This window comes from Rhinatrema bivittatum, chromosome 13, assembly GCF_901001135.1.
Source record: "Rhinatrema bivittatum chromosome 13, aRhiBiv1.1, whole genome shotgun sequence".
NCBI lineage: Eukaryota > Metazoa > Chordata > Amphibia > Gymnophiona > Rhinatrematidae > Rhinatrema > Rhinatrema bivittatum.
In genome coordinates this window covers 16,037,421-16,061,911 of record NC_042627.1, presented here as the reverse complement: position 1 = coordinate 16,061,911, position 24,491 = coordinate 16,037,421, and the positions used below count along the sequence as shown (strand labels likewise).

Here is a 24,491-nt window from a genome sequence, read left to right as displayed (position 1 = left end):
CGGCCACTTGGAAGTCAGTCCATACTTTTGCCCGGCACTATCGTTTGGATGTGAAGGCGCCAGAGTCGTCGGGGTTTGGAGAAGGGGTGCTTAGAGCAGGCCTCTCCGGCTCCCACCCTCAGTAAGGTAAGCTCTGGTACATCCCAGGAGTCTGGACTGATCCTGGTACGTACAGGGAAAAGAAAATTAGGTTTCTTACCTTTTGCTAATTTTCGTTCCTGTAGTACCGAGGATCAGTCCAGAGTCCCGCCCAGTATTGCGGTTGCGGTTGTCTGCCGGAAGAGGATGTGTGGTCTGTGTGCTGTTTCTGGAATATGTTTTTTGTTTGTTGGTTGCCTCGAGTTCGGTACCCAGTTGGGTGGAGTTAAGCTTCAGTTTGGCTTAGTTGGAGGTAATCTTCAGTGTTCTTTGGGTTATTTGTTGCGGGTTATCCTGCTACTTTGACATTCAGTAATACTGCCAGACTGTAGGTGGCACCAGCCTATATGTAGGCGGAGTTTTTTGTTTATAAACTTCTGTCTCCATCTGCTAGAGGGGGGGCAAAACCCAGGAGTCTGGACTGATCCTCGGTACTACAGGAACGAAAATTAGCAAAAGGTAAGAACCTAATTTTCTTTTGTTATGAGTTTGCTTCAGTCCTGGTATCCCAATGATTTTTATTTTTTTCATTTACGATACTGATTTCCCATAGAAAAGCAGAACTAAAGCATATCTGGCTGGGAGATAGAAACCAGGACTGGATCAAAAGTGCATGACGAGAGACTGAGTGAAATCAGAACCCCTTTGGGAAGTTTAATAGCAGTTCTCTTTAAAATGGCAGCTGCCTTTATTTTATGAACTAATGTGTGGGTTAAATGCACAGACAATGGGCTCCTTTGACAGGTCAAAGGACACAGACTTTACCATGGCTGAGCATTTCATTGAAAAGGATATCTCATATTTTATCGGTATTGTGATGTGTGTAAAATATATTCTGTTACTGTGCGTATATCAGGTACACATGTACGTGATCTGCATTCTACATGCTAGTAAGGTTGTTTGGCATTTCTCCGTAGGTTAAAGATCCCACCCTTTGTGAAGGCCAGAACAGTATTGGATCCCCTCTTGCTCCAGAATCAGGTGAGAGCTTCAAGGAGAGGCGCAGGCGATCTTGTAATCAGCTTGCTGTCAAGAGGAGTGAGCCATTGCTTTTTGACTGCTTGTTTCTCCCTCACAGGATGCAGGGTTAACCTTGAGCAAAAAGGTGAAGGTAAAGAAGAAGAATCCCGATCTACTGGAGCTGTGCCACTCTGTACCCATGGAAGTCATCCATCTTGGTAGTCTGTCCCAGTTTTCTTTTTTTGCTGGATTATGGGATTCCAGTTTGGTTGCTGCAGACCAGACACCAGAGCGAGACCTGAGGTTAACGGGTTCCTACGGTTGTTACAGTTTCCCTGGTTTTCCAGGTGACGGGGTGATCAAAGCCAGGATCTTCGTTCAGAAGCTGGCCGTGCCGAGGAGAAGGCAGAGCTGAGCCGCGCTCTAATACTGACGGCTAATGAGCAGCCCCCTGCTGTCAGCCCCAGGAGGCTGTGCAGGTCACGGCCTTCGCGTTTGAGGGAACGTTAGAGAAATGGGAGACAGGCTGAAAGCATTATAATGGTACAGATGGAAATGACATTTTAGGGGGGGAAAAAGGGGATGAATGCCCAACTGATTAGCATGTATTGATTTATGGCAGCAGTTTGGTTAAGCTTTCCAAATGCTTTGATGAAAAGTAGATAACTGTGTTGTGGTGGTGGAAAAAGTAAAACCCCCCAAATCTCATGAGGCTGATAATTGCGGGCGCGCATGCAATCCTCATCCTGATGCCTCATCCTTTGTGCCTGCAGGGGGGAAAGGGTACGATCCAACGCACAGAGGCGATCCCTCGGTCTTTGAAAACTGGCTGCGGTGTTACTGTGTGCCTGGCATGAAGTCTCTGCGAGATGGTAATGGCAGGACCATATGGTTCCAGGTAAGGAGGAATTTGGGAAGGCAGATTTGCCAGTCAGGCCCGGCCTTCTCACTGCTCCAGTTTTCTTGGGCTGCAGTAGCAGGCAGTGAATTTGACTTCAGAGGGACGCTTGCCCCTGGTATTGGATGCGCTCCGCCGGTACCGTAGGGGAGGACTCCAGTGACCTTCAGCTTCCCTCCCTGGGAAGGGAGAGGGGGAACTCCACTTGTTGGCTCACAGTCTCGTTATTCTCTTTCTCTCTGCCCTCCCACCGGGAGCTGGAGCTGTGCAAACAAGCACAATAATCTTAAAATATGAATTCCCAGCAAGGTTAGCATCGCCTGAAGTTAACAGAATGTCTTAGAGGGGGCAGAGGCGCCATAGAGTTCACCTGGAAGAGGAACAGCAGTCTCCCTCTTTCACTCAAGTACAACCCTACTGATTAATATTCAAATTAGTTAACTCCTTTCTATCTAAAGTTCCCCAAATCTTCCTCGTTCAGAACTTGAGAGCCGAGGAAAGTGATATGGAAAGATCTCCATTTCCAATGCGTTGTTGGGTGGTGGATTTTTGGAACATCCTCCCACCGCCGGTGGACTTTAAGAAGGCATGGGATAAGCACAGAGGAGCCTTAGTTTAAAAAAAAAAAAAAAGTGAAAAGACAGCAGAAGCACAAGCTAGCAGCATACGTTTGTGTTAAACGCCCTACACGACTTTTCCAAGAAAAAGTGTGGGGACTGCCAGAATGAATGGCAGCCTCCGTGAGTGTGTGTGTGTGTTTTTAATTGTTTTTATATATTTTGTATTGTATGTATTACATTCTTATGTATTTTGTACATCGTTTTGGGCAATTTAATATAATCTGGAAAGCAATTCCTGCATAATGCAAAAGAAATAATATGAAATGTTAGATGTCCTAACGGAGGCCGGCCTGATGGCTGCGTTGCTGAGTGCTGTGCACTGTCTTTTGAAAGGCCCTTGGTTTGATCTCTGGGTTGGGTCTTTCACTCCCTGGGGTGGCTGGGACCGGAAGAGGTAGGGTTCGCAGCCCCAAAGGAAAGGGAGTGAAGGTCATTGCGCAAGGGTGACACCTAGTGGCCAGATTCAGGACCTGTGATTGTAGGGTTCCAGGAGGAGCCCTGGAACCACTGCAGTGCCTAGACTGACAGGGAATATAAAAAGGCAAAATCCCTGGCTACTTACAAAAGAAGATTCGTGGTGCCAGGCCCCAGCCCTCAATGCAGTTGAGCTGGAAGTACAAAGGAGCAGGGAGAAACTGCCAGGTCACAAACCCAGATTACCCTACTGCTGGGACTATCTGGCAGGATGCATGTACAGTAATTACTAGAAGTCCTAATAGAAGTGCAGGTACCCGTGTAGCCCGTCTGTATGGCAAGGTGTGCAAGGCACTAGGAGGCTGGATGGTGGGGCAGTAGCCACAGGAGTATTGTTGAGTATTTAGATTACAAAGTCTTGGGAAGGGGAGGGGTGCTGGGTTTGTGTGTTTCTGAGCAGGAGATGATAAGAGTTCAAGTGAAGAAGACAACACTGTCCTGGATAAGAAGGGATATCTTAGAAACAGTCACACTATGACTGGCAGGTGGGATATACCCTGGCATGTGGACAGGAATAACTGGGCAGAGTGTACAGTTTTTTTGGAGGTTTTTTTTCTGCTGTCATCTACTATGTTACTGTGAGTAGGTGGTAGTGGTTACGTTTTGTTAATTTTTAAAATAGCCATCGAATAAATTACTATGTGTGAACAGAATTATAAAACAGAATAGGGACACAAAATCCACCTTTCATATTTGGAGCTTGACCTGACAGCAGCAGAACTACTATACTGAGTTGGACCAAGGTTACGTCAAGCCCAGTATCTTGTTTCCAATCCAGATCACAAATACTTGATCAGATCCCGAATAGTAGATAGATTCCATGTTGCTTAAACCCAAGGATAAACAGTGGCTTTCCCCAATACCTGGTTAATGGTTTATGAACTTTTCCTTCGGGAACTTGTCCAAACTTTTTTTTTTTTTTTTAAACCCAGCTATACAAACTGTCTTTACTATATCCTCTGACAATGAATTCCAGAGCTTAATTGTATGTTGAATGAAAAAATATTTTCTCAGATTTGCTTTAAATGTGCTACTTAGTAACTTCATGGCAGGTCCTCTAGTCTTTTATTTTTTGAAAGAGTAAAGAAAATTTACCTGTTCTATTCCACTCATGATTTTATAGATCTCTATCATGGTGCCCCTTGGTTATCTTTTTTCCAAGCTAAACAGCCCTAACCTCTTTAACCTTTCCTCATAGGATAGCCATTCTGTTCTCTTTATCATTTTGGTCACTCCTTTCCTTTTCCAGTTCTGCTATATCTTTTTACAGATTCAGTGACCAGAATTGCACACAGTACTCTAGGTGTGGTCGCATAGTAGAGCGATAAAGGTATTATGACATTCTCCATTTTGTTTTCCATTCCTTTCCTAATAATTCATAACCTAGTCTGTTTGCTTTTTTTTTTTTTTTTTTACCACTGCTGCGGCAGGAAGGGGAGCGTAGCTGCAGTGGTTGGAAGAAGAGGAGCAGCACTAATGTAGAAATGGAGATACTTGGCCGCTGTAGGAAGAGGATTGATGCCGATGCAGAAGGAATTAGGAGATGTGGTGTTGCCAAGCAGAAGGCACATGTAGGAGCTTGTCCTAGTAGAGAAGGGTAATGAGTCTGTGTATAAGAGACTTGGACAGTCCATGTCTCCCGGAGACTCATCAGCTGTTTGCCCTCCCTTTTAATCACCCAACCACTGCTTCTTGTCTCCCAAGTAGCACCATCATCACCCCCATCATAGCAAAGCAGAAGAGTTGCAGTAGGAACTTTGAGTCCCTAGAATTAAAGAAAAGGCAGCTGAGGCTGTGGATAGCAGAATGTAAATACAAACAAAAAAAACAAACTTTGAAATGTTTTTATGCTAATGCCAGAAGTCTAAGAAGTAAGATGGGGGAATTAGAGTGTATACTAGTGAATGATGACATAGACTTAACTGGCATCTCAGAGACATGGTGGAAGGAGGATAACCAATGGGACAGTGCTATACTGGGGTACAAATTATATCGCAATGACAGAGAGGAGCACCCGGGAGGCGGTGTGGCGCTTTATGTCCGGGATGGCATAGAGTCCAACAGGATCCTGCATGAGACTAAATGCACAATTGAATCTTTATGGGTAGAAATCCCTTGTGTGTCAGGGAAGACTATAGTGATAGGGGTATACTACCGTCCACCTGGTCAAGATGGTGAGACGGACAGTGAAATGCTAAGAGAAATTAGGGAAGCTAACCAAATTGGTAGTGCAGTAATAATGGGAGATTTCAATTACCATAGAATACAAATAGTGCAGAAAAATGTTCAATCCTGACACAACTTCAAAAGTTTTTTGAATGTATAATGTTTTATTCCTTCAACACGGCAACTCCACAAACTTAAACAAGTAGCAGCTTAATGGCGTCCCCCAATGGGGACGCCATTAAGCTGCTACTTGTTTAAGTTTGTGGAGTTGCCGTGTTGAAGGAATAAAACATTATACATTCAAAAAACTTTTGAAGTTGTGTCAGGATTGAACATTTTTCTGCACTATTTGTATTCTATGATATTGCTTCAAGTGCAGTACCTGCTCATTGTGGTTTGCTGGTCTTAGATTTCAATTACCCCAATATTGACAGGGTAAATGTATCATCAGGACATGCTAGAGAGAGTAAGTTCCTGGATGGAATAAACACAGTTTTATGGATCAATTGGTTCAGGAACAGACGAGAGGGAGCAGCTATAGATCTAATTCTCAGTATAGCGCAGGATTTGGTGAGTGAGATAACAGTGGTGGGGCCGCTTGGCAACAGTGATTATGATATAATCAAATTTGCATTGACTGGAAGGGGAACAATAAGTAAAACCACGACTCTAGCACTAAACTTTGAAAAGGGAAACTTTAATAAAATGAGAAAAATAGTTTAAACAAAACAGCGTGAACACTGTTAAAGAAAAAAAAAACAAAAATTCTTAGAAGCACAGTGAAAGAGGCTATTTTAGCCAAAAGATCGTCATTCAAAAAGTAGAACATGGATCCAGCAGAAGAAGATATGATTGAACATAAGTTGGCAAGTTAAATGTAAGACATTGATAAGACAGGCTAAGAGAGAATTTGAAAAGAAGTTGGCCATAGACGCAAAAACTAATAATAAAAACATTTTAAAATATATCCGAAGCAGAAAGCCTACAAGGGAATCAGTTGTTTCATTAGATGATTGAGGGGTTAAAAGGGCACCTAGGGAAGATAAGGCCATTGTGGAAAGTCTAAACAAATTCTTTGCTTCTGTGTTTACTGAAGAGGATGTGGGGGAAAATACCTGTTCCGGAGTTAGTTTTCAAGGGTGATGACTCAGATGAACTGAAACAAATCACGATGAACCTGGAAGATGTGGTAGGCCAGATTGACAAACAGTAAATCACCTGGACCGGATGGTATACATCCCTCTATTCTGAACTAAAAAAAATGAAATTTCAGATCTGTTTCAATTAATTTGTAACCTTTCATTAAAATCATCCGATGGACCTGAAGACTGGAAGATCGGAATATAACCCCGATATTTAGAAAGTGCTCCAGGGGTGATCCAGGAAACTATAGATCAGTGAGCCTGACTTCAGTGCTGGGAAAAATCATGGAAACTGTTAAAAAGAAAAAACATCACAAAACAATTAGACAGACATGGTTTAATGGAACACAGCCAACATGGATTTACCCAAGGGAAGTCTTGCCTCACAAATCTTCTACATTTTTTTGAATGAGTTAATAAACATGTGGACAATGGTGAACCAGTAGATGTGGTGTATTTGGATTTTCAGAAGGTGTTCGACAGTCCCTTATGAGAGGCTTCTAAGAAAATTAAAAAGTCATGGGATAGGAAGCGATGTCCTTTTGTGGATTTCAAACTGGTTAAAAAACAGGAAACGGAGAGCAGGATTAAATGGTCTGTTTGCACAGTGGAAAAAGGTAAACAGTGGAGTTCCTCAGGGATCTGTACTTGGACCAGTGCTTTTTAATATATTTATAAATGATCTGGAAAAAGGGATACAACAAATGAGAGATGATCAAATTTTCAGTATTTAAATCTCAAACGAATTGAGATACATTGCAGGAGGACCTTGTGAAACTGGAAGATTGGGCTTCCAAATGGCAGATGTAATTTAACATGGATAAGAGCAAGGTGATGCATATAAGGAAAAATAACCCTTGCTGTAGTTACACGATGTTAGGTTCCATATTAGGAGTTACCACCCAGGAAAGAGATCTCGGCATCATAGTGGATAATCCATTGAAATAGTTGGCTCAGTGTGCTGTGGTGATCAAAAAAGCAAACAATGTTAGGAATTATCAGGAAGGGAATGGAAAATAAAACGGAAAATGTCATAATGCCTCTGTATCGCTCCATGGTGAGACTACACCTTGAATACTGTGTACAATTCTGGTCGCCGCATCTCAAAAAAGATATAATTGCACTGGAAAAAGTGCAGAGAAGGGCAACCAAAATAAGGGGCATGGATTGGCTGCCCTATGAGGAAAGACTAAAGAGGTTAGGGCTGTTCAGTTTGGAGAAGAGACGGCTGAGGGGGAATATGATAGAGGTCTAAAAATCTTGAAAGGACTTGAACAGGTTAATGTAAAGCAGACTGGGAGAGGACAATATGGGGAGATAGAGGGATGTTGAAGTGGGGGGGTGAGCGTATCAGAAGGAAAATAAGAGACATGAATAAATAGTGATAGAGGAAACTAGAAGGAACAAGACACACTTGGTCTGTCTGAAATCAGCAATATAAACTTGTGCTATCTGGGTAGCTGAGATGTGTACATGAAAGAGACTGCAGTTCATCCATGACTCCAGAAGAAGGGTAGGTTTCTGGGAGACAGAGGGACGGCATCAGGCTGGCTGAGAAAGGGGCTCTCGGCAGCTTTCAAATCCTCTCGCTCATGTCCGTGGAGATTCACTGTTGAGTCTGGGGAAGCTGACGCTCAAGCAGCACCACCAACTCCCACTGTGCTGTGAGCTGGAAAGAGCTCTGGCTTTCGGGGAGCCTGCAGCGTGCAGCTCTGTGTGTATGAGACTAGCTTGGTGTTTGTGTGAATGTGGATGGCTCTGTGTGTGGGGGGAGCAAGGGATATGATGACGAGGCTGGAGAGGCGGAATTGGCAAGGACGGCACCGTGTGTGTGTCCATGAGCAAGGATTGGTTATGTTAAGTTTGTGTCTGTAAGAGAGAATAAAATTACATTTAAAAGGTAAGATAAAAAGTCGTAAAAGGCAGAAATCTGGAAAAAAAAAATGTTGAAATAGAGAGAAACAAGGAAGGAAAGCCAGTATAGTAGAGAAGAAATAAATAAGCCTGACCAAAGCAAAGAGAACATTTTTAGGATTTAAATACAGTGACATTTAATGAACAGTTCAGTCTGTGCCTTTGTAGCTCCTCTACGTGTGGGAAGCTTTTCATTCCTTCCATAGGACTTATGGTCCAGGAGAGAGCTGCAGCTCTTGACTGTTACAGATCAGTAGTTTGGCCCCCAGGCTGGTTGAGGTTGGCTGTCCCTGATCTAAAATGTCTTGTTTCATTGCCAAAAACTGCCTTTGGAGGACTTGCATAGCCCTCAGCCCAGAATCTCACTCACTTGCTCTCCTGTGCTTTCACCAGCACCAAAGGATTGAAAGTTGCAGGCAAAGTCCATAACCTCTGCCCCTCCCCCCAATCTTCCTGACTCGGTCTGGTCTGAAATGCCAAATTAACACACATTAATGCCACTGCACGCCCAGACTTAGCAACTGACCCCCTATGGCAGATACCCGCAGGACTGGCAAAACTCCTTGAGAAAACTGTAATGGAAGAGTAAAATCCAAGGCATCTCCTCCGATGCCGTTTTGCTCCCGCCCAGCAGATTATTACGGATCTCAGGCCTTTCCAGGTTGACTTGTTCTTTCATGCTTCTCTTTCTTCATTTGCAGGGGGAGCCTGGACCTCTAGGCCCAAAAGGTGAGTTTCAGTTTAATTTCCTTATCATCCTGCCACAGTCCAGACGCGTGGGGGTTTATTTCCCCTACTGGCAGATGGAGACAGAGGAGACGCCGCCTTCTGTGACCTCATCGCTGGCTGTTACCATGGCGCAGCTCCAGCAAAAGCCACTCTTCTCTGTCTCCAGCAGACGGCAGGCCACATTCATGAGGTGTGGCGGGATTTGAGATTCCCGGATTTGGGCCTTGCTCGGCCTGGTGCGGTACTTTTGAGCAGTTCTTTCCTGTACAGCCTTAGCGTGAGAATTGTGAGCCAAGCTTGCTCGTAGCAAACCCTTTCAGGAGACTCCCAGCTCCAGCGGGGGCTTGGTGGAGTTGGAGCAGGAAATCTGTTGATCCTGGGAGGAGTTTATAAAAAGAAGTGTGATTTGTGGAGCTCTGCAGTTCATCCATGACTCCAGAAGAAGGGTAAGTTTCTGGGAGACAGAGGGATGGCATCCGGCTGGCAGCTTTCAAAGCCCCTCTCTCTCATGTCAGTGGAGATTCACTGTTGAGTCTGGGGAAGCTGACGCTCAAGCAGCGCCGCCGACTCCCACTGTGCTGTGAGCTGGAAAGAGCTCTGGCTTTCGGGGAGCCTTCGGCGTGAGGTCCAGAGAGGCAGGGTCGCTCTTGGCTTCGGCTGTAGCAGACAGCTGCACTAGGGCCTAGGAGAAGGCTGCATCCGGGTAACTTTGACAGGAATGACCCCCATGTTTGGCTCCCCTCCTGTGAGGCTTTTCCACCCCTTGCCCCTTCCACAGTCAGAGGGCACCTGGCTCTGCACGACTCCCCAGAGTCTGCGCACGAGCCCTGCGGATCAGGACGGCGGAACCGGCTCCTGCTGTTCTGTTTTTATTGAAGCCGAGTTGGTTTTGGAATAGCCTCGTCGAGTCCCCCCGGGATCAGAGGAGTCCGCGAGTGACGGCAGCGTTTGAGTTCCCTGCTGTACCCCCTGCGGTTTTCTCTGGCAGAAGTAGCCATTTCAGCAGGAAGGGTTGCCATTTTTTAATCTTCCTGCGGTTCGTTCTTGACCGTGGCTCCTTCAGTCTCTGTGGCCCCTTTGTTCTTCCCCAGGGCAGAAGCCACCACACAGTTGACTCCAGGCACTGCACTTTGTCTTTTTCTCCCTGAAGTGTTTTTGCCCTTTACAGCAGGCTTTCGGGGCCTACTGAGGCCTGGGAGAGGAGGGGTGGGACTCTGCAATGGGCTGACCTCTGGCAGTTATTCACAGGGGTGTTTGGAGCAGGCGCCCTGGGGGGGCAGTACTGAAGGGAAACGCGGCCAGCTTTCGCAGGAAAGAGAGGGGGCATTAGGGATGAGAATAACCCAAGCAGCCACCTATTTTATAACATGAAAATTTCTCTGATTTCAACTGGCCGCGTCTCTCGGAATGTCAGATTTTATAAGGAGGCTCCAAATGGAACCGAATTTGGTGAGGGGTCCCAAGTCTTTTAAAGCATTTCCGCTTCATTCCGAGGTGGACATTTTTGTTCCTTATCAAGTCCGAGTCCTCCGGGAGCGGTCTCGGGTGTTGAGGTGGCTACATGCAAACAACGTTTCTGCTAGAGAAGGGCACGACCCTCGGAGGATCCCCGGGTTAGAAGGTGCAACGTTCTGTTGGATCAGGCCTCTCATCCCAAAGAGAAAACCGCGCTTACAAATCTAAATGCACATCATACAAACTAACTCAAAACATTATTCTAATAATGTATCCCATTTTATAACGTTTTATATATTTACTTTTCAAGGAGGAAAAGACTTCAGATGCCAGAATGAATTGGGAAGTACTGTTCCATATGGGTTGAATACTAGTATTCATTGGATACATTTTCTTTAATGGACTTTTGTGAAAGATGAGTTTTAATTCATTGGTCAGCAGTCATTCTCTGTTTGAAAGGGGTGATCAGTATAGGAAATCCTCTAGTTCGTGTTAGTAGCAGTGTAATGGAGTGAGTTTCTTCTCTTTTTTTTTTTTTTTTTTTCGGAGGCTTGCTTCCATTTTCCCACGAGGAAGATCATCAAGGTTACTCTGTCTTGTTTAATCCCGTAGAAGTGCTCTCATTTAGGGTGCCTCCTTTTACATTTGCTGTGGCTCCAAAAAACCTTTTACGAGGCAGGGTTAGTGATGGCAGTTTCCTTTCAAAAGGAAGGGATTATGGCTCATTTATACCTCAAAGTCTGACACCAGTCAAATCCCGTGAGGAAGGCCTTGCATTGTGCAAGTTGTAGGTTACTGGGCCTGCGTAATCAAAATGTTTTAACTCGGGAACTTCCCAGAGCTTGGGGTTATCTATACATCTGGGAAGTTACTGAGCTAAAAAAAAATTCTCTGTACCCGATTCACAATTTTGGCCACTCGTTCCCGAGTACGAAAGTTTCAGCCTGCGTTGGAACTGAAGCGAGCTCCCAGCATTCCCGGCTTTTGCTGGAGCTGTACCACTATAACTACCAGGATGGTGTCACAAAAAAAAGGTGTATCCTTCTAGTAAGGGGCAAAAAATGCACTTGTCTGGACTTGTACAGCAGGATTCAAGGAAAGGAAATGATCATGCAAGTTAGAATTTCTCCTCCTGCCAGTGGTCCCATAGAATGCACCTGTGAGACCTGCATTCTCATCCCTTGCATCTTATAAAAAGAAAAGCCCTGTCATTTCTTCTCTTCCCCCTTCACCTTAGCAAATCTGAGCAATTTCTGGGATATGTAGGAAATTGGAAAATAGAGGAGCTAGAATTATCCAGGTAACATAGCCACAGCTGTGCTTCCCATTTATCTAACAGGAGCCTCCTCCAGGCTTTATCCTGGCATGAATGGATCTCTTGTCACCGCCTTCCCATTTCATGGATAATCTGTAGGCATACGGTCCAACAGATGCTAGAGCAGGGATGAGGCTTCTTTGAGTGCTGCTGACACACAAAGCCAAATATCTGGAATTACAAAGTCAATGGGTACCCACGTTAGCAAGACTCCATCCGTTGTTAGAAGAGTCGTGCCAGAAGATCTGGCCACATTGGCTGCTGGCACTGTTTTAAGTGTAACTCTTGTTTCTGTCTTTGTTTTTACTATTTGCAGCTGCCAAATCTAAAAAGAAACGCAGAGGTGTGAAAGCGGATCCAGAAGCCCCCAGACCCAAGGTAAGGCATGTTTCAGGGAGTGGGGGAGGAGTGGGTGAAAGTTTACGTTCTGGCTGTGCCTCAGTGGCACACCGACCTGCCTCCCTTGCCCAAACTGTAAACTATGATTATTGCTTCCAGCTTTATGGTGATATTTTTATGTTTCCCGCTCTGCATGCTTCCATATGTAGTATTGTTATCAAAAGAAGTCTTCTCTCTTTAGCTATTTGAATGTAAATGCTCCTTCATAAGAACAAGTAATTTGTCTAAAGGTACCTTGTGCTTCTCCAGTTCTTCTTTAAATTTTCACAGTCCAGGGTCCCTCGCTGCCCTCTGTAATTCCAACCCAAACCGTTATTGTTGGTGCGGGTAGGGATATGACATTTGCCATGCTTGTAATCAGCTAGCGAGTCTTACGTTGTCCTTCCCCCTTCAGTTGCATTCATCTGCATCTGCTTTCATGTTTTTGGTTTTTCCTTTTGTATTTATTTATTTCTGGGCCTGGCCGTCTTTGTCCTGCTGCTTCTTTGGACTTCAAGCTCTTTTTGGCAGTCAGCCTCTGTTGGATTTTAGCGCCTGGTTTTTTTCCTCCTGTGTTTATATCCTCTTTCCAAATTAGTCCAGTCATGACAGGCAGGGGCTCCTTCTGATACTTGAAACCTTGGACCCCTGTGGCTACTAGGCCGAGCAGTGCCTGAGCCTCCTTCTGCAGCTTCCCCAGCGGGCTGGCAGTGCAGAGCACTCATCACAGGGCTACCAGCCCAGCCCCTATATTTCTCTCTTGTCAGCAGACTGATAGTTCAATTTTAATTCTGTTTGTCTATTATTTATAAAAGTGAAAACCTGCCCCACTAAAGTAAGATAAACTGAGGCACTAGATCCCCTAAGTGTGTGTTTTACAGGCACCCAGCTGCCTTCACATGGTCAGGACATGCACCAGAAATGTGGTGTGGCAACTTTATTCCAGTTCTAAAATTCATTGCTTCATATGGTTCATAAGTAGCACTGCGGGATGAGACAAGCCTGGCAGTTTCAAAGTTGTAATTAATGCTTTTCGGGTGATTGTCTCTAGGAAGTGTGCGAGAGTACATATGGGTGTTTCTTTTAATTGATTTGTAAACGGGAGGGGGGTGGATTCTCTCTTGACGATCCAAACCAAAAATCGAGTTCAGCTTTCACCTAACTAGTTATGCAAGTCAAATCAAAACCAACCTGAGATGGCAAGTGAAAGCAAATCCAACACTATAAAACAGTGATGAATTTTTGTTTCACTGGCAGTACAGCGCGCATCTCTATTCCTGGGGTGAGGAAGTTGGAAGAGTCTCCCGAAGACCCGTTAGCTTTTTATTGCTTTTGGTATGAAGTAGTCCTAATAATGCCTAATCAGAAAGAAATGAAGATGTGGCATCATTGTACTGAAGTTCAAGCCACTGAGGGAAGGAAGGAAAACAGTTGGTAGATATAGGCAACAAGAATGAAGAAACCATTTAATAAAAGGGTAGAAACTATCCTGAAAGAGTGCAAACCATACACAGAAGGCTAATACAGCAGAGAGAGCAATAAAACATGGGCTCTTTGATTGATGCCTGCCAAGTCTCTGGGTACAATACCCATGTGTGCCAGCAGCATCCTTTTAGCCGCATATTGAGGAGGCATTTCCAAGGCGTGGGAGGGAGGGTGGAAAAATTAGACAGAGAAAGCAGGCGGAAATCTCTGCATGCAGTTCTACGTTGGGCAGTTATCAAAGCAAAACTGCTGGCGGTGCAGATCTGGGGAAGTTTCACCAAGGTGTTCAGTTTTGATTATTGCCCCTGAACTGCTGGAACAGCAGCCGAGAAAGCTGCACTTCAGGATCTCTTGTCTGACTAAACAAAATATGTTAAACACTACGGTCGTCAACATGTTCAGACCCAGGATTCCCCTTTAGCCTGAATTTAACAGGGCCCATGCTTTAGTTTTTTACTATATACGTATATGGCAGTAGTGCCCTTGGTACAGCCTGCCTGGTCATAACCCACCGGTCGAAGGCCAATGTTTTAAAACATTTTAAATATTCGAGTTGCATTAACAGTATTTAAAACATTTCTATCCTGCTTTTCTGCATGCACTAAGCACCCTAAGTGGCTTAGGCTTACCATTCTCCATGTCATTTTTAAAAATTACCTAAGTGTTACCTATTTTTCAGCCCAACAGAGCGAGCTTAGTCCTCGAGGCCAGGCTCGACTTCACTTTCTGAGTGGAAAATTGAGCAGCAGTGTGTGCTTTCTGGGAGGGAGGCGGGAAGCACGCTTCCTTATGTCTCTCCTCCGGATGGATGAGGCCAGACCATAATAAGCTACAACAAAAATATTTTCCCCACTTTTATTGCAGGAATTTTGTGGCTGTAATGAAAAAGCAGATTTGCAAAAGAAGGAAAATGAGCTACCAAGCCTGGGGCAAGAAGCAGCAGAATCCTTACTATCAAGATCACGGTCACTACAACCTACTGCGAGTAGGTGTTCAAGACGCTCAAGGCTTTCATCAAGCTTTGTGGGCAAAACGTCAAAAGAAAATGAAGGAAAAGCAGACGAGACGTTGGCGCAAGCCGTATTTGCAAGTGGTGCACCTCTTTCAATAACTGCAAATCGGTACTGGAAGGAACATTTCAAACTACTTTGCCCATCGTATATGTTACCCCCACATTACCGCTTATCACAGTCTCTCTTGGAGAGAGTCTGTGCCAGAGTTCGAACAATCTTTATTCAAAGGATTGGTCAAGCGGAATCACTGACTCTGGCAGTTGGCGGGACTGATGTACAAGGAGATGACTTATTGAACATTAAGTTTGTAACACAAGAACCAATATTCTTGAAAAGGATTGCTACCAGATCTTCTCGTCATACAGGTGAAAGCATAGCCCTACTGAGTGAAAGGGCTAAAAGTGCACGTCCCTCCAGGGTAGAGCACCTTCTGATCGATAGTGCATGCAACATGAAAGCTGCACGGCAAATATTAAAGGCAAGGTATCTTCATTTAATAGTATTTGGTTGTCTTGCTCTTGGGTTGAATCTTCTGGCAAAGGACAGTGTAAGTGTGAATACAATGAAGACAGTATTGGCAAACTGCAAAGCACCATGAAGGTATTCAACAGTCGTCATGATGTTGTTCAGACTTGAAAGAAATTACAGAAAGAGAAGAAGGGGGAAGGCAAGTGACTTGAGTTGCCAAGAGAAACGAGCTTGGCTTCAGCTACAAAATCTAGGGTGTAGCCCAGAAAACTGTTTTCAGCGTGCTTCAGTATAGGACCTGTATCTTCCGTCTTGACTGGATTGTATTGATCAGGGACTGTCTTTTGTGTGGTGGTGGTGGTTGTATAGTGCTGCATATGTCAAGTAATCATTTTATTTTAGATTTTATTTCATTGTTGTCTTAAAGTCTTGGTGAGTATTTTTAAGTGTATGTTTTATTTATGTATTACCAATTCTGTACGTATTTATTGTACCTCACCCTGAATGTAGGAAGGGTGGGTAACACACGTTTTAAATAAATGCAGTACCCTCAATTGTTTCTGTGGACAGTCTGAAGGAGATTCTTGACAACAATGTGTTCTGGGTTCCAGTTCAAGGAGTGTTCAGTTTGTTCCTATCAACGTAGGTGGCTGTGGAAACTCGAGGGAAATACATCAAGCCTTTCAAATATCCCTGGCTTGCAAGTGAGGTTCATTCCTGTCATAGTATGTACAGAAACTAACCCTCTGCAGAGAGATTCAGCCACCTGAATGAAAATCTTATGAGCTTTTGCTTTCTTCATCTTGGCTCAGAAAGGAAGAAGACGTAAAACCAGATGTTTACGAAGAGATTTGAGTTTTGCTTTCATCCAGTTCATCTGGCAGTAAACCTAGAGCAGAGCTTTCCAAAGTGTGTGTCGGGACACATTAGTGTGTCGCCTGTAGTGTGGAGGTGTGTCGCCCGGTCCACAGGGCCGGCGGAAGCAGGGAACTATAGCAGGAAGATCGGCGGGCAGTGGTGGAGCTTACATCACCATGGCCCGAAGAAAAAGGTCACGTTCACTCCTCCTCCTTCCTGCCTGTGCAGCCCTGGAAGAAAAACGTTGCCGGAGCCGCGTGGGCAGGAAGGAGGAGGAGCATCTGCTGCGTACAGAAGAAGAGCAGTATTAATGGGCCGCTGCGGATCCCATGTCGCGGCAGCCCGAGAAGAGGAGGAAACCCGATAGCAGGGCCGCTGCAGATCCCATGTCACGGCCAGGGAAGATCAGGGCCTCTGAAGAGCCCATCCTTCGGCAACCCGTGCAGAGGGACAGCATGTGCCAGTGAGAGCCTGTGCTTGAGCAAGAGAGCATGTAGGAGTGAGAGAGCCTGTGTGTGTGAGAGTGAGACAGCATGTGCACGAGAGAGACAGTATGTATGTATGAGAGAGAGGCATGTGAGAGCTGTGGATGTGTGAGATTGCATGTGAGTGAGAGCCTGTGTGTGTGAGAATGTGTGAGATAGCGTGTGAGAATGAGAACCTGATTGTGTGTTTGAGGGAAGACAGATGGAGAGAAAAGAAATAGAAAAGAAGACCCTGTAAAAGGAATTGGCAAAAAAACAAGAAAGGAAAGGTGGGAAAAAAAGCCTGTGACCAACCGATTAGAAAACTAAGATCAGACAGCAAAGGTAAAAAAAAAAAATTACTTTTAGTGATTGGCACATGTAATCTTTGGGAATGTGCAAGAGTAGCACTTTCTCTATGCTGATTTCACAATGTACGAGATCAGCATGGAGGACGTGGAAGCCTGCAAATATTTATTATGAGAGGTTGTGTTGTGAAACATTTTATTTATGTATATATTTAAGGAAACATACATAAATTGTTGAAATACATTTTGTTTGTTTAACCTTTAACTTCTGGTTTGCTGGTAAGACTGAATTACTGTCACGAAATTATGTTTGTCTAAAAAGTGTGTCACCAACATGAGAAGTTTGGAAAGCTCTGACCTAGAGGATAGCATTTTATCAAAAGATGAAGCGTCTACTGCTCTTGATACACTTATGGAATTAACCAAGAATTTCAGTCTCCGACCATGACAAACATTGGTGAATAGCACCAAAAGAAAAACTTTGGAGCAAAAGCCTCATTGGGCAGGCAGCAGAGAATCTCTCTTCTCACCCAGCTGTCTTCCAGTATTCCACCGACAGCACCACCTTGTGAAAGGAATTGGATGAGACAGAGGAGAGGAATAGATCGATTCTGATTCTCCAGAACCAAGCGATGCTGAGAAATAGAAAGCCTGGTTGGTAAAGAAGAGAATGTGTTGCCTCAGTCTGCTTCTGAAATGGATCTAATAAGTAAAAACGGAGGTGCTGCAGTGACCGCTGGAGGAAAGTTAAACAGGAAGCAAATGAGCGGACAAATCAGGCACATCATGCACAGTTCTCTGGGAGTACAAAAATGAGTGGCAGTTTTCAGTGCCTTTGGAGGGGAGGTTCTCCCTTAAATGTAAACAGTGTAAGAAATACTTGCTATTGTGTATTTTAATAAAAACGTTTCCCCATAAAGCTGTGAATTAGTTTCCATGTGCCATTTAAACATTTGAGGGTAACTTTTTTTTTATTTACCCCAGCCACACACACATCTACAATATACACACAGACTTTGCTTTGTATTTTCAATGCAAACTTACCTGCATGTTGTTGCTTTGAAAATCCTTGTGTAATCAGCTGAGCATGCGCCCAGGTTACCTTGCACAGAGTTACACCTGGCTCCGAGCAGGGCATAGCTCGTGCGGGGCAACTTACCCGCAGACTTTTTCAAATCAAAAGGTGTGCGTGTAAAACGCAACTCCCTGACCTCAGTGTGCATAAAACCAGGTTACAGACTTACTCTTATGTGCACTGGCTCCCAGTTGATTTTCAGAACACCACTTATGCATGCAAATCACTTTGAAAATGAAACCCTAAGTGGCTTGACTGAAAATCTTTTTCTCTTCCACCCCATGAATCAAATATTTCTGTTCAGCTACTTGGGTACTTGAAAAACTAAAGGTACAGCATGGGAAATATAATATGGTGGGTGAAGTTGTTTTTGTTTTTTTTTTTTACTATTATATAACTCAAATATTATGCACATTTTCTTGATGCCCTTTTACTTGGCATGTTAATATTTTCTCTGGTTTTTATGCAAATGAGAAAAACATTTGCATGGTGAAAATTTCTGGAAAACCCACATTTCTGCATGTACTTAATAGAGTGAAATCCAGAGAACAGGCCTAATTGTAGTGAATGAGGATCCCGCGTTGCATTGCATGAACATAGCCCCTTGCCATTTAGAAATTGGATCCCTGTGAAATTCTCATTATGATGCTTTCTGGGGTTACCCCTCATCTATATCCTTTTGGATACTAGAAAGGACTAGGGGCATTCCATGAAGTTAGCAAGTAGCACATTTAAAACAAATCGGAGACTATTCTTTTTCACTCAACACACAGTTTAGCTTTGGCATTCATTGCCAGAGGTTGTGGTTAAGGCAGCTAGTGTAACTGGGTTTAAAAAAGGGTTAAATAAGTTCCTGGACGAGAAGTCCATAAACTGCTATTAATCGATAGGGAATAGCCACTGCTTGTTGCCGGCATTAGTAGTATGGGATCTGTTTAATGTTTGGGTACTTGTGACTTGGGATTGGCCACTGTTGGAGACAGGATACTGGGCTTGATGGATCCTTGATCTGACCCGGGATGCAATCTTATGTTGCTGGCTTACCCGAGCTGCTGTGGCTCCTTCAGGTTATGGAGGGTGTGACAATCCAACCACATAGGAACATCATAGAAAAATAAATATGATGGCAGATAAAGACCATCTGCTCTGCCCAAGTTACTTCTTGGTGCAATGCCTTATATCCCAATTGACTCTAGCTTTCCACTCACCTCTTGACCGAAGGATCCTCTGTGCCTATCTCAGGCTTTCTTGAATTCAGTAAAGATATGCAAACAGCGGCAGTCCCTAGCAGCTCTTTTTCGGCAATTTGTTTTGGCAGAATGTTATCACAAATAAGATCCAAAATACCACAGCTTGTTGTTTGGTTTTTTTGTATTGTAACCTGTTCATTTATTTATAACTTTTTTTTATATACCGAAGTTCAGGTAACAGAATTACTTATCACTCTGGTTTACATTATAACAAGTAGAAAACAATGACAACATATGTCTTACAATGAACAAGGGAGTGAACAACTTGGATAATATAACATAACATAACTAGGAACATCATCTACAGCTATCCTATGTTTAAAAAAGGGGGGCTCGTATTCCTTGTCCTGAGTTAATTACTGCATGTGACACATCATAAAGAGGGTCTTTGGCTTAAACTCATTTAACACAACACAAAGGTGAACGCTCGAGGTTTGCTGCCTTTCCAATAACCAGTGTTCCTTATTGCAACACACACACACTCTTCTTTAAACATGTTTCATATTTTCAGTATTTTTTGTTGCTCATTTTCTCAGGTAATCAAGTCCGAGACACAGCAGGATTCCAAGGCTGCCAGGACCCGGGCAGACAGAACAGGAAAGGATCAAAAAGGGAAGCTGAGCAAGAAGATTGCGAGAGAGCCTGAGCTCAGAGCTGGGGTAAAGAGAGAGAAGCAAGTCAACCTTAAAACTAGGAAGAGAGAGCCTCCATCCCAAGAACGTCCTGATGACAATCCTCCAGTCAGAGAGAGGAAACGGCAGCCAAGGCGGAAACTGGAGATCTCCTCAGTGAGCCAAGATGCCTCTGGGAATAATCCTCCACCCACAAAGAAGCTTCCACGAGCGAGGAGGAATGTGGATCCCTCTGGCAGTAATCCTCCTCCATCCACAGCGAGGGAGACGGCAAAGCCAGCAGGTAAGCAACCATTGAGCCTGCTGCTGATGGAAAGGACATTGAAGATTAGTGATTGCTGGCTAGAAAGGGTGCAATCTGTACTGTGCATTTTGGGAGTAGGCTTGCCTGGCTTAGATTTTGGATTTCAAAAGTGAGTTTAAGTTGGCTAAAAGGGAAGGGGATACATAGACAGGAGAATTCTTTACACCCAACACTGCTCGTCAGGAATGCTCAATGAATAAAGCTGTGTGTTGAAAGATGTGGGGTAATGAACAATCTTTGGCCCCTGTAGATTGTCATTTAACTTCCATCTCGCCTCCTAGTGGTGGTGGTGGTGGTGGGGTTTCCCTTATTTACGCCCTCTGACCTTCCCTGCTCATTTATGCACCTAGCTGACCATAAGCTAGAAAAGCCACCATCTGGATCAACATGGTGGCCCAGTGGCAGTGTTCTGGTTCCTTGGGTGGCTGGGGAGGCTATGGACTAACATTCAAAGTATTCACACCATAGTTTGGAAGGAGCTCAAATATGAAATTGCAGCCTTACTGCTGCTAATCTGTAACCTATCATTAAAATTTGCCAGCTGTACCTGAGGACTGGAAGGTGGCCAATGTAATGCCAAACTTTTAAAAGAGATTCAGATAGGGGTGAGCCTGACTGGTAGCAGGTAAAAGAGTGGAAGCTATTGTTAAAAACAGAATTTCTGGCTGTATGGATAAAGATGGCTTAAGGGGGAGAGCCAGCATGATTCTAGCCAAGGGAAGTCATTGCTTACTAATCTATTAGAATGTTTTGAAGGTGTAAACAAACAAACCGGTAGGTAAAGGTGGGCCATTCGAGGTACTGTATCTGAATTTTCAGAAGGAAAAGTCATGGGATAGGAGGCAATGTCCTCATGTGGATTGGTAACCAATTAAAGGATAGGAAAACAGAGTAAGACTAACTTATCATCAGTTTTTCTCAGTGCAGAGAGCTGGATTGGCCTAGGGGTTTTTTACCGGGATCAGTAAATTTATTCATTAAAGGTCTGGAAAGCGGAGCAATGAGAGAGGTGATGAAATTTGCAGATGACACAAAATTACTCAAAGTAATAAAAAAAAAAAAACCTGGCAGACTGTGAGGAAATGCAGGAGGACTTTACAACTGGGCATTTAAATGACAGAAGAAATTAAACAATCCTAACTTTAGGTACAGAATGCTGGGTTCCACATTAGGAGTTACCACCCAGGAAAAGGATCTTGGAGTCACTTTGGACGATGCAGGACACTGAAATTCTCAGCTCACGGTGCAGTGGCGCTCAAAAAAGCAAATAGAATATTAGGAATGGAAAATAAAACTATGACCATCATAATTCCTCTGTATCCATCCATGGTGCGCCTTGAGTACCGTGAGCAGTTCTGCTCACCCTGTCTCGAGAAAGACATTGCAGACGTAAAAAGATGCAGAGGAGGGCCATAAAAATGATAAAAGGGGATGAAACGGCTCCTTTATGAAGAAGGGCTAAACAGATTAGGAACATGTTAATAGTAATACGTTTATTTCCAGTCAACACATAATTAAGCTGTGGGCAAGGTTGTTTGAATTGCTGGGTTTAAAAAAGGTTTAGACGACTCCATTAACAAATATTAATCAGGCAGACCTGGGCATTACCATCCTTTATTTCTGGAAATGGGCTTCCTCCATTAATATGTGCCTGGTACTTGCTAATGACCTAGCTTGGCCCCTCTCGGAGACAGGATGCTGTGCTTATTGGATCACTGGTCTGGCCCTGCATGGTACTTACAGCTCCTAGGGGAGAGAGTGTCATTTTATTTATTGTCCAAGGGTGACACCTAGTGGCCAGATTCAGGGCCAAACGTCGTCCTGGTGGATAGCCCCCAACTGACTAAAGACTTGCCATTGCAATGATCAGACTAGGTCCTTTGGTGAAGGATTATAAAAGAGTGGAAACATTCCTGGATCGTAGCAAATGAAAGTTCTTGGCACCAAGATCCTAGTCCTGGTTTTAATTGATTTGGATACCCAAAGAAACAGGACACTGCTAGTCAAACAAGGCCTCCTCGGAAGATGAACACCTAAGCATCCTTCTCTTGACATCAGGGATCATCCTCCCTTGGGTCTCTAGCCAAACCCCAATCAAATGCTTTAGGCTATCATTATAGGATTAATGTGAGACATGTAAAGGTTGTCATAGTACCTCAGGCTGAGGTCTTTATCACCGTCTCAAAAAATGGTGTTCGGTTTCTTGATCTTTGCATAGCTTATGACATAGTTTGGCATGCCGATGAGCTAATCAAATTATTAAGGTTCTTGCCCCACTGGGCAGTTAATTTCATTGAATTGTTCCTTCTAAGGATGCTGCTTCAGATGTCAGCTCATGAAGAAATCAACTCAAGGCCACCACAATTAAGAATCTTTCCAATGAGCACACAGACACCTTGATTGTACACAGAATTTAGAGGTGCTTTTGAGCTAAATATTTTACCAGTGATCAGCATTAAGCAGCAGTGTTTAATTTACCTGGTGTGTCTGGGAAGTATATTTTTCTGTGACCCAAAATTTTTGGATCTTTTCAAAAGTAATGTTTTCATGATCACAATGTCTAGTTTTCTGTACAAATTTCTTACTCTTTTTGTGTGGCCTATGATTGCTTGTTTACTTCTTTGTATTACTTCTGTTTGTACCTGACAAACTCAGACTGTCCTAGTGTGCTGACATATTATTCAGGCATACATTGTGTTTGTGGCTTGATCGGTGCTAGCCCGATATCCTCAAAATGCCTGCACTGGAATCTGTTATTTACACTTTCGAATAATAGAAGGACTAGGGGGCATTCCATGAAGTTAGCAAGTAGCACATTTAAGACTAATCGGAGAAAGTTCTTTTTCACTGAACGCACAATAAAGCTCTGGAATTTGTTGCCAGAGGATGTGGTTAGTGTAGCTGGGTTCAAAAAAGGTTTGGATAAGTTCTTGGAGAAGTCCATTAATGGCTATTAATCAAGTTTACCTAGGGAATAGCCACTGCTATTAATTGCATCAGTGGCATGGGATCTTCTTAGTGTTTGGGTAATTGCCAGGTTCTTGTGGCCTGGTTTGGCCTCTGTTGGAAACGGGATGCTGGGCTTGATGGACCCTGGGTCTGACCCAGCCTGGCAATTTCTTATGTTCTTATGGAACAGCTCATCCTAGGAGGCAGAGGTAAAGCAATAGATAGCGGCTCATACCCAGCCTGCTGCCAGCTACTTATCGAGTCAGAACAGGGCAGCTTTCTAATTGGTAATGAAGAATCTGACCTCATGAGCAGACACGAGATCCGGAGTGGACTTTCACTACTTTATCGTTCCCTTTCCTTCAGGATCAGGCAGCAGAGCTCGCAGACCTCGGAGAAAGAACATTGTATAACCAGCCCGGTTCTGCACCTTTGGATTGGGGCTGCTGCAAGGGCTACTGAATGACCTTGGAGGTTAACATTTCTGAAGCAGACACCTGCTCTTCCACTGTGGCTGTGCTGTTGTGAAAAGGATGCAGAGCAGTCACAACTGTTCTTCCTAAATTTTAGCTTTTAGAAATGATGCCGCCTCGGTGGTCTGGGGAAAGAAAACGATTGAATTGTTTTTAAAGCTGCTGTCCCATTGAACAGTTCCAAATTTCAGCTTCTTTATGTCTTACCTCTTATCGTTTTTTTCTTCCTCCCTACATAATTTTTTTTAACGTCTCTCGTATTTTTGCAAACAGCTTTATTAGGACTACGCCTGTTTGTATCCTTCAGCTGTCAGTGCTTGCTATGTAGCTCTCGTCACGCTGAAACCAGGTAGCAGCTTTAAAACCTTTCTGCTTCCAAAGTTAAACACAATTAAAAAAAAAAAAAAAAAGGAAAGGAGAGAATCCTTCATGATTTTAACTGACCAAGTTTTAAAAAGCTGGCGGTACTGCTGACTTGAGATGTGCATTTTAATGTATGATTTGTCTAAAATTCGTGAGCATTAAAACATTCCTTTAGCATGACTAGATAGTGGCGCTGAGCCAGGCTGTTCACGCCTCTCTCTGCAGCCGCTCCCTGCAGGATGGTAAGCTGCTGAATACAGTCCTGAGCCATGCGGTCATTGCTGCATGGCGCAGCTGCTGTAACATGAGAGAACAGGGGAATGAAGACATGTTGTGAATGCCCTCTAAACTGGATATAGCATTGGTATTCACTTCTAGTCAACGGCTGCAAACAGGTCAGTTTTTCAGGATATCCTTAATGAATATGCATAAAAATTGAGGGAGTGTGCATGCACACACCTATTTCATGCTGCATATTCAGAGGAGGTTTCCTGACAATCTGACCTGTTTGCAGCCCTCAACTACTGGAAATGAGTATCAGTGGCTTAGAGAGAGGATGGATGGGCGCTCTGACCAACTTCCTGCCACAGGATCCTGCCCATCCTACCCTCTCTACTTTAGCATTGCTTCCTGTACATAAAATGTGACTATTCAGGAGAA

General features: G+C 44.0%; 1 protein-coding gene across 4 annotated transcripts in view; it reads left to right on the top strand.

The window, feature by feature from the left end:
- NEIL1 (nei like DNA glycosylase 1) overlaps positions 1 to 23,945 on the top strand; it is a 37,350-nt gene extending 13,405 nt beyond the window's left edge. For 3 of the 4 annotated variants that reach the window (XM_029575971.1, XM_029575972.1, XM_029575970.1), the window contains 6 exons: positions 1,056 to 1,119; positions 1,217 to 1,316; positions 1,872 to 1,996; positions 9,014 to 9,041; positions 12,128 to 12,189; positions 14,539 to 15,714. In XM_029575971.1, coding sequence (XP_029431831.1) covers positions 1,056 to 1,119; positions 1,217 to 1,316; positions 1,872 to 1,996; positions 9,014 to 9,041; positions 12,128 to 12,189; positions 14,539 to 15,285 — 1,126 coding nt within the window. In that variant the 3' untranslated portion in view covers positions 15,286 to 15,714. Of the gene's footprint in view, positions 1 to 1,055; positions 1,120 to 1,216; positions 1,317 to 1,871; positions 1,997 to 9,013; positions 9,042 to 12,127; positions 12,190 to 14,538; positions 15,715 to 19,646; positions 20,026 to 23,361 lie in introns of those variants that run through there. The other variant, XM_029575973.1, reaches the window with a different exon arrangement.
- The last annotated feature ends 546 nt before the right edge of the window (positions 23,946 to 24,491 follow it).